This window comes from Trematomus bernacchii, unplaced genomic scaffold (genome assembly GCF_902827165.1).
Source record: "Trematomus bernacchii unplaced genomic scaffold, fTreBer1.1, whole genome shotgun sequence".
NCBI classification, from domain to species: domain Eukaryota; kingdom Metazoa; phylum Chordata; class Actinopteri; order Perciformes; family Nototheniidae; genus Trematomus; species Trematomus bernacchii.
The window spans coordinates 227501-238023 of NW_022987746.1; the positions used below are offsets into that span (position 1 = coordinate 227501).

Here is a 10523-nt window from a genome sequence, read left to right on the forward strand (position 1 = left end):
GCCGAAAGGAGAGGAGAAAATGCTGCCCCACAATGCCTTGCAGCCGCAGCATTTGCCGTCACACAACAGTCGGCCGTTCACGGAAACAACCGATTATGAACGAGAAATGATATCATGAAAGTTACGGTGCTTATTAAGCATTTTAAAACGTATGTGGTAAGTTGCCAAAGTGCTTTGTTTTGAACGTTCATCAGTATTATAATCAAAAAGAGAAATTTGAACGTTAGTTTTTACTGAAATGATCAAATAAAGTCAACATTTCAGTCTTTACTGAGCTGTGTGGGGTTTGTTCAACTTTTAAAGGTTTTAAGGTCAAGGAATAGACGATAGGAGCTGATTTTTGGATTATCTGACCGCAACCCCTGACTCAGCGTTTTATCACTTCCTGTCCCCTTGTCTGGAGGTCAATGGTTTCCTGAACACGTTTTTGGTTGTTAGCCTGCAATAAAGTCTGTGGTTAAGACAAGCTGAAGAGATTTTTATTCTACGACATAAAACACGTCAGGAAATACCCCACTGGTGGATTTAAACTAACAATTGCCTAAATGAGACGACTAAACGTCATCACGCCTAACATTAGCTACCTTTAGCTTAGCGGTGGTGACGTGAAGTCATGTGACCGTGCTGTAGTTCCTTTATAGCCTAACATTAGCCACCTTTAGCTTAGTGGTGGTGACGTGAAGTCATGTGACCGTGTTGTAGTTCCTTTATAGCCCAACATTAGCTTAGCGGTGGTGACGTGAAGTCATGTGACCGTGCTGTAGTTCCTTTATAGCCCAACATTAGCCACCTTTAGCTTAGCGGTGGTGACGTGAAGTCATGTGACCGTGCTGTAGTTCCTTTATAGCCCAACATTAGCCACCTTTAGCTTAGCGGTGGTGACGTGAAGTCATGTGACCGTGCTGTAGTTCCTTTATAGCCCAACATTAGCCACCTTTAGCTTAGCGGTGGTGACGTGAAGTCATGTGACCGTGCTGTAGTTCCTTTATAGCCCAACATTAGCCACCTTTAGCTTAGCGGTGGTGACGTGAAGTCATGTGACCGTGCTGTAGTTCCTTTATAGCCCAACATTAGCCACCTTTAGCTTAGCGGTGGTGACGTGAAGTCATGTGACCGTGCTGTAGTTCCTTTATAGCCCACCGTTAGCTTAGCGGTGGTGACGTGAAGTCATGTGACCGTGTTGTAGTTCCTTTATAGCCCAACATTAGCTTAGCGGTGGTGACGTGAAGTCATGTGACCGTGCTGTAGTTCCTTTATAGCCCAACATTAGCCACCTTTAGCTTAGCGGTGGTGACGTGAAGTCATGTGACCGTGCTGTAGTTCCTTTATAGCTCAACATTAGCCACCTTTAGCTTAGCGGTGGTGACGTGAAGTCATGTGACCGTGCTGTAGCTCCTTTATAGCCCAACATTAGCTTAGCGGTGGTGACGTGAAGTCATGTGACCGTGCTGTAGTTCCTTTATAGCCCAACATTAGCCACCTTTAGCTTAGCAGTGGTGACGTGAAGTCATGTGACCGTGCTGTAGTTCCTTTATAGCCCAACATTAGCCACCTTTAGCTTAGCGGTGGTGACATGAAGTCATGTGACCGTGTTGTAGTTCCTTTATAGCCCAACATTAGCTTAGCGGTGGTGACGTGAAGTCATGTGACCGTGCTGTAGTTTCTTTATAGCCCAACATTAGCCACCTTTAGCTTAGCGGTGGTGACGTGAAGTCATGTGACCGTGCTGTAGTTCCTTTATAGCTCAACATTAGCCACCTTTAGCTTAGCGGTGGTGACGTGAAGTCATGTGACCGTGCTGTAGTTCCTTTATAGCCCACCGTTAGCTTAGCGGTGGTGACGTGAAGTCATGTGACCGTGTTGTAGTTCCTTTCTAGCCCAACATTAGCTTAGCGGTGGTGACGTGAAGTCATGTGACCGTGCTGTAGTTCCTTTATAGCTCAACATTAGCCACCTTTAGCTTAGCGGTGGTGACGTGAAGTCATGTGACCGTGCTGTAGTTCCTTTATAGCCCAACATTAGCCACCTTTAGCTTAGCGGTGGTGACGTGAAGTCATGTGACCGTGCTGTAGTTCCTTTATAGCCCAACATTAGCCACCTTTAGCTTAGCGGTGGTGACGTGAAGTCATGTGACCGTGCTGTAGTTCCTTTATAGCCCAACATTAGCCTCCTTTAGCTTAGCGGTGGTGACGTGAAGTCATGTGACCGTGCTGTAGTTCCTTTATAGCTCAACATTAGCCACCTTTAGTTTAGCGGTGGTGACGTGAAGTCATGTGACCGTGCTGTAGTTCCTTTATAGCCCAAGATTAGCCGCCTTTAGTTTAGCGGTGGTGACGTGAAGTCATGTGACCGTGCTGTAGTTCCTTTATAGCCCAACATTAGCTTAGCGGTGGTGACGTGAAGTCATGTGACCGTGCTGTAGTTCCTTTATAGCCCAACATTAGCTTTTTACTTCAGAAATCATCACGTGGTGTTGATATGTGGAGATTATCGTGCTGAACTAAACGTGCAAGTATCAAACGTTGAGATTATTTTCAGCAATAATCCGAAAGCAGCAATCCCATTGAACCAGGGAGATGCTGCCTTCAGGGTCCACTACAGAAATACGACATCTCAGTATCAAGCAGTGTGGAAGTGTTGCAGGTACCTGTGTGATCTGGATGTACGTTTCCTGAGAGAACTGCGGCACCAGGAAGTTTTCTCCGTCCGTCTGCGCCTCCACCTGAGCGTAGAGCTTCAGCCACGAGATCGGAGTCTCCGGACACAAGTTCCAGTTCAACGCCTGCAACACGAACACACACAGGTCAACACACTGAGACGGGTGTTTGCATTTTACTGACATTAATACTTATAAATATGTGCTGGAATACAAAAACAAAGAGTTTAATTTGTTTGTAAATGAAGTTGTTTATAGGACCTGCTGATGTTATTAGGACATCAAAGCACTACTAAATACTGCTCGTCACTGTACAGTATTTACATTAATGATGTGACCGTCTGTTTCCTGTGGATATTAAATTGCTCTTTTTACTGCACTGTTAGTGTACAGTTTTATTATTATGCTGCTGTGAATAAATAAAGTCTTATCTTACATCCTTAAACTCTTAAACTAAAAAGCAGCGGATGCAGTTCATGAAAAGTGTTTTTTTTAATAAGCGCACCTTCAGTATGTGCAGCTCAGTGCGCTGGATGTCCCAAAAGGTACACGCTCCGTCCGTGACGTAGGCGAAGTCCAAGATTTTAGGAGGGTAGATTTCCTGCAGAGATCAGAGGAACAGCAGAAATGATAAGCAACTTGATCTTCATAAGAAACGTACACAACGAGACTGAGATGTTATTGTGGGGCTTTGAGTGACTATATAAAAAACTAAAGACTATAATAAATATTGTAACTTGTATGTCACACTAGACATGCAGTAATATACCCTTGGATGTAAATACTGGAAGACTTTCAGGATGCTCTCACCTCGATCTTGGAGGCGATGAAGAGCGCGGAGATGCCGATGAGCTGCAGGTAGTCTTTGTTCACGTTCTCCTGAGTCAGCATGAAGCGGTCAAAGAAATCCTGAGCCAGGTAGGCCGTCTGCCGGTGGAGCGAGTGCACCTCACACACCTGAACACAAACACACACACCTTAACACAAACACACACACCTGAACACAAACACACACTGGACGGGCATTTGTGCAGCTTTTAGGAGTCATGTCCAGGTGTATATCAGTATGTAGTGTCTCTACTTTAAAGAGTCCTCTCCTGCTGATGTCCAGGTGTATATCAGTATGTAGTGTCTCTACTTTAAAGAGTCCTCTCCTGCTGATGTCCAGGTGTATATCAGTATGTAGTGTCTCTACTTTAAAGAGTCCTCTCCTGCTGATGTTCAGGTGTATATCAGTATGTAGTGTCTCTACTTTAAAGAGTCCTCTCCTGCTGATGTCCAGGTGTATATCAGTATGTAGTGTCTCTACTTTAAAGAGTCCTCTCCTGCTGATGTCCAGGTGTATATCAGTATGTAGTGTCTCTACTTTAAAGAGTCCTCTCCTGCTGATGTCCAGGTGTATATCAGTATGTAGTGTCTCTACTTTAAAGAGTCCTCTCCCGCTGATGTTCAGGTGTATATCAGTATGTAGTGTCTCTACTTTAAAGAGTCCTCTCCTGCTGATGTTCAGGTGTATATCAGTATGTAGTGTCTCTACTTTAAAGAGTCCTCTCCCGCTGATGTTCAGGTGTATATCAGTATGTAGCGTCTCTACTTTAAAGAGTCCTCCCTCACCTCCAGCAGCCAGTCCAGCAGGATGGCTCTCATCTTGGGCTGCAGCTTGGGATGTCTCTGCAGGTAACTTTTGTCGTGGACGTACTTCAGCTCCTTGTTGAGCATTTTGATCCAAACGTCGTCCGAGCTGGCCCAGCTGCAGGACAAACACCGGGGGTTAGTATCTCTATAGGAGAACGTCCTGAAACTGTCCCTGGGACACATCCAAAATCGACTAGTTCAATTGGTCAGTGTGTCGTTCAAAGTGACCGGTGAGATGTCAATTTACCGGTTATTATCGGTATCTATTATTGAGATTTAAATAACCTGTTAAGCCCAGAGCCTGTTTTCCAGGTCTCAGGCTCGAAAATGACATTCCCAGAACAAATGACCATAACTACACTTCTAAAAAGGGGTATATGAATAATCTTTTTTCTCAAAGTAATGATAAACCTGTGAGTTGGATGTAGAAGAGTCAGAATCAATATAGAATATAAGTAATAAGTAAATTCAGATTGAACATAGTAAAACAAATTAAATTATAGTGTCCGTCCAAAAAACAACATTACTTATTGTGAAAACCACTAGCACTTCTGTGCTAAGTGTGTTAGCATTTTTTCGCTCAGGGCTAATTCAGAGCCTTTGGTATTACCCTTTTGTTTCCTTTTGCTAAAAATGGTTAATATTGTCTGAAAGCTGAGTTTTTTCCCGTTAAGTGGGTACACACATTCATCGTTTCTTAAATGTTAAGAAGCCCTTAGACGCTGTTTCTTGCAAGCTGTTGCGTTTTGCCCCCGTGTGGTTTAACTGGTTAATTCAGAATCACCATGAGACTGGGACGACACACAAAGTCTGAATAGAGACTCTTTCAGTGGGAACACTGAGTCGGGCGGAGCAGCAGCTCAGCGCGACGAGTCATTGAGGTGTAAAACACACTCTCTCTCACCTGAGGCGGGGGATGGGGGAGGCCTTGATGAAGAGGTTCTTGAAGCGGTACTGCTTGAAGCTGGACGGGTCAGCGGGCTCCAGCTCTTTGTGCGGCGTCTCGATGAGGAGGCAGGGACTCGCTCCGTCCTCAGACCAACACTTCTGGAAGCAAATACACACAGACGAGGTGAATAAATATAACAAAACAAAGACTGTAATAATGCTTTACCTGTACGGCACTTTACAAACACCAGGGGAAGCTCAAAGTGCTTTAACTCCATGGTAAACATCAACATTTAAAATAGAGACCATCAATTAAATATCAGGTCAGACGTTACTGTCGGCCTTTTATTGGCAAGCTTACCTCAAATGTGCTGTAAATAATAGTTTACCAGTCAAGCTCACCGGTGACACCTTGTGGTGACAGCAGGTACTGCACTGTTACTACAAAGGGCCCTTAGGAGTGACCTTAATCTGACCAAATCAAGAACAAACTAATAATGTGTAATAGCTTATTGATGTGCTTTGTTCCATACTTAGATAATGTGTGGGAGACTAAACGGGGGCAAAAGAAAGCCAGGTGTATTATGTGTGATCTATGGTGTAACAAAATGGACGCTCTCAATAAAAGCAAGCTAGTTTCCATTACTGAACTTTAAATACTCAAAGTGAAGCTAGTTTTAGAAACTGAAACAGGCTACAGGGAGGGGACACACAACACAGATATAAACAATACACACATCCCAGCCTAAACTCGACACACACTAATTCAGAGTGATGACCTGTGGACACACTGACCTGGATTTCATAGCTCTGTTTTTTGGCAGCAGGTTGTAGTTTTTTCTTTGAGGGCTGGAGAAGAACACAAATAAATGGGAGAGTTAGCATCAGTGCTAACGGCTACAGCAGGGTAACACTGTTATAATGTTATGTCCAAAGACACACACAAGTATTAAACAACACAAACCTCTGATTTCCTTTTCTTCAGGGGGGCTTTGACGGTCGGCACGAGTGCGTTTGAATATCTGGCTTGCAAAGTAATGCGACCACTGAAATACAAAATTAAAGTGCATCAGATTTAAGTACAAGGAATCTCATGGTATGCAACTGCTACGGGTCATTTGAGTGACTTACGGGCATGAATCAGATTTATTACATGTGTTTTAGTCGGATTGTATTAACACAAGTAACTGTGTGCTAAAGCTACTGTGATCCTGTAACGTGTGTATAAAGGTTTACTGAAGTTCATTCATCATGCAGATTATTACTTTAAAGTTTAGTAGAAGTACTCAGGTCTTGTTCTTGAGTAAAAGTAGAAGTACTTGGGTCTTGTACTTGAGTAAAAGTAGAAGTACTCAGGTCTTGTACTTTAGTAAAAGTAGAAGTACTAGAGTGTAGGAATACTCTGTTAGAGTAAAAGTCCTGCATTCAAAATGTTACTCAAGTAGAAAAGTATTATCATCTAAATATAGTGAAAGTAGCGACAGTATTTCACATCATTCATTCAGATCGAGTAAAAGTACACAATTTAAAGTAGCATAAAATGGAAATCATCAATTCTAGTTCTTTGAAATGGTACTCATCAAGTATAGTACTTTAGTAAATGTACTCAGTTACTTCCCACCTCTGACTGCAGATCATATGACCCACCAAAATATTGATTTGTAATCAAGAAGGTGAAGAAGCCACTCAAATGAATGCTCATATTTTCTTTGAATTATTAAATAACAGCATGTAAATATATATAACCACCCAGCAGTACCAACAGACTAACTGGGTGATGTCCTGGCCCCCCCCGTTGGTCCCCACACCACAGCTTGAGAACCAGCTCTTACCTGCGTCTGGACATTGTGTAGAGTATCTTTATGGCTCCTGCAAAGAGAAAGAGGAGCCGGTGAGGATCACATGCAGATAAATATCAATATCCTGCAGTTACTCCATTCCACTGTACGGCAGTCATTCTGTTCTTGTATAACTTATTATATTAACATGAATACACACACTTCTGCACTTTCTCACTAAATAATATGCACAATTGTATTCTAGTTTCTTCTGGCACCATTTAAAACAAATGTATTTTACGTCTTATATACACTACGTTGCATTTTTGGAAGAGCTTGGCCATTCAGATTCTCATTGCATATCCATATGTAGCTACAGAGCATCTGACAATAAGGCTTATGAATATTGTGGTATTTTAGAGGAGGGGAGGGGAGGGGGGGCATGCTGAGGAGCCACTGGGCCCCAATAAGCACCAGATGACATGCAACCAGAACCAGGTTACACTGTGTTAGACCCTCACAGTGAGGGTCTAACGCAGTGTAACTGGACCCCAACTTGTAAGAGCACCTCACAGGTTAGTGATAGCTAGCCTGTGAGGTCAGAGGTTCAGCTGTACAGCTCAGTAAAGAGGGTTAAAGTGGCTTTAACAAACAGTGATGGTCAGCTAACTAAGCTAAAGCTCCACATGTGAACATGATTACACATTTCATTAAATAGCAGGTTTATAAACCAGATGAAAGTGATAATAAAGAGCCAGACTAGCTCTGTAAGCTAGTGTGGTGACTACAGCCAAAAGAAAGGAGGGGGGCTGATTGTTCCCTCGATTTCAAACAAAAAAAGATCATAAATGCTGCATTAAAACGCACTTTTATCCCCTGTATTGGTTAACCAAACATCTCAATGCGAGTGTAGTGCAGTTTTAAAGTGTGGAAAGGAAGTGATATGGACTTTATTTCAGGATTGAAACTCAAAGACGCGCCAATTTCAGAAGCTCAGAAGCGGGAGGATTTGAGCTCAGCCTCCGCCGAATCTCCTGCAGCTTCAGCGGGGAAACGAGTGGAAAACAGCCCAATATCGGCCTAAACCCGACATCAACTGCTGGGGTAAACTCTTGGGGATATCATATCTGAACACAAACCTTGAAAATGGTTATTAAATGCGGATAAACCGAGACCACAGCGAGGCTACTTTGTGCAGAGGAGCTACAGTAATTAGCAAACCTAGCCTGGGTCAGCTAACTAGGTCAACAATAACCAGCTAACTCTGACCCTCCATTATAACACCCGTGATATAGAACAGTGATACTCAGTCTGAAGAAACACGAATAGAAAGGGACACTTTAACAGTTTAAAATCACAACAACAGCAAGTGTTACTGGAAATAAACTCCTCTTAAAACTAAAACTCTCACCAAGTACAGTCTGAAACCCAATATAATACAGAGGAAACCCACTTTTATATGAGGTAGAATACAAGATGAGAATAAGATATGAATGCAGCGTCTCGATCGCACTTTTTAACCCACATTTACAGCCAACTGGTCAACTTTTAACCCCAAGTTACAGCAAACTGCTCTATTTTTAACCCACATTTACATAAAAACGCTCAATTTTTAAGGGCAAACCGTGCCATGCAGACCCTTTGAGGCGAGACTCAGACATCCCGCGTTATTAGGCAGATTTTAAAGGATAAAAGTGTCTTGGAAGGTCTCTTACCTCCTCGCTGGAGAGTCAGTGAATGAATGGATGCATCAGCTGTGGCGCCGGCGCCAATCTTTATATCCGCGTCTGCCCACTGCGCATGCGCGTTCCCGGTTAACAGAAACCCGCTAAATGTTCAAATCCCGTGAGAGATTTTCACAAACGGGCAGAGTTCCCATGTGATTAACGTCCCGAGAGCGAATGAAGATGTTTGTTTAATGATATATCATTAATATGCAGCTCTGGGGGAGTTAACGGCTTAACGGAAACGTAAGGACGCGATTTAAAGGGATTTTAACGGAGTTTCACCGGAGCCTCCGTTCATTTCGAACTTTCTATTAAGTTTAAACGGCTTTCCGTTCATTCCGGCTGAACTCTAACGGCTCGTTTCACTCACTCACCTCACATAGCGTCGGTACTCCGCGCTAACATTCACTTTTAACGGAGATATTTACCCTTTTTTTACGCGGTACTAAAACTGCTTCCGCATACGAGTCCCGCCGGTGGGAGGACACTGCGATACGTCAGGCCTATCACAGAGCGAGGGAGTCACTGCGTGACGTCAAGCCAATCGGAGAGCGAGCTGCCACCGCCGCGTGCTTCCTGCGCAGAAAGTAAACAGACACAGCACATGGAGCAGCTGTCAAACAAACTGCTGCTGCTGATTCTATTTTATATTATTAAAGGTGATAACTTTTTGATAATAATAATAATAATAATTAACAATTGTATTATTATTTATTCAAAATATTATGTTATTATTATTTGTCTTCTTATTTATCATGATTATAAATATGATGCATATTACGTTCATTGTTTTACAACGGTAGAAATACTGCCGATTACTTTTTAAAATTATGTACTTATTTGTATTTGAACAGTATAAAGACGTAGTACTGTGATAATCAGGTTTTTTTTCAGGGTATTTTATTGCATACAAATATCTATGTATATCCTATATACACAATCAACAGACACATTTAAACATATGCACAAAAACACAACAATCAATATATACAGAAGTGACTTATTTTGTTTGATTGTTGTGGTTTTGATGATGATAGGATATACATATTTGTATTTTTGTATTCAGGATTGTGGGAAACGGTATTTCGATCTCTCTGTCTGTACACAAACTGAAAGACTGACAATAAAGTTGACTTTGACTTTGAAAACGTTGCAATATTATCAATTACAGGTTTGACTTTGAATTTGAAAAGTGAAAATATTGACAGTGTCACCAATTATGTATTAATTATATATAGCTTGTCTTATAGTTGCACATTTCTAGATCAAGTGGAAATGAATGATTTTCCATGTTTGCCTGATGTGCATATTAACACAATATTAAAGTGCATTTATGTACCTGCTAACCTCGTAATAGAGACCTTTTGCCCAATGTGCTGCACTCTGTTTGGGAACGTATGTTAGTCGTGTGTACCTCTGATGGGGCTCCAGTGGCTGCAGACCATCACCCCCATTGAAGCCTTTTCCTCCGTGTAGATCTTCTCATATGAGTAAACAACAACAACTTCTACACTCAGCCTCAAAGGAAAGAACGTTTCTATTTGACCGGATCTGGAACCCCTTCTTTGATGACCTGGGAGTCTCTCGATCTCACAGGGTTACGTCTGGACTGGTAGATCCCGCCTGGAAAAGGACTTAGTATAATAACATGTCAAAGTGTGCTAGTGTTTTAGGTATTGAGTATTAATTGAGGGCCTCCCGAGGTAGGGGCACCCACCGCTCTGTCCCTGAGCTCCCTTTTATATAATCCAATCCAATCCAACTTTATTTTTATATAGCACTTTAAAACCTCCAGACCAAAGTGCTGTACAGAGAGATACAGAACATATAACATCACAC

At 42.3% G+C, this 10523-nt stretch overlaps 1 protein-coding gene across 2 annotated transcripts in view; it reads right to left on the bottom strand.

Annotated features, from left to right (window-relative positions):
• Positions 1-9077, bottom strand: part of ccne2 (cyclin E2) — a 12039-nt gene extending 2962 nt beyond the window's left edge. The window contains exons 1-9 of one of the 2 annotated variants that reach the window (XM_034148113.1): positions 9059-9077; positions 7012-7048; positions 6144-6225; positions 5975-6028; positions 5196-5338; positions 4271-4406; positions 3467-3613; positions 3162-3257; positions 2648-2782 (exon numbers count right to left, since the gene is read on the bottom strand). In XM_034148113.1, coding sequence (XP_034004004.1) covers positions 2648-2782; positions 3162-3257; positions 3467-3613; positions 4271-4406; positions 5196-5338; positions 5975-6028; positions 6144-6225; positions 7012-7025 — 807 coding nt within the window. In that variant the 5' untranslated portion in view covers positions 7026-7048; positions 9059-9077. Of the gene's footprint in view, positions 1-2647; positions 2783-3161; positions 3258-3466; positions 3614-4270; positions 4407-5195; positions 5339-5974; positions 6029-6143; positions 6226-7011; positions 7049-8672; positions 8724-9058 lie in introns of those variants that run through there. The other variant, XM_034148112.1, reaches the window with a different exon arrangement.
• Positions 9078-10523: the final 1446 nt, after the last annotated feature.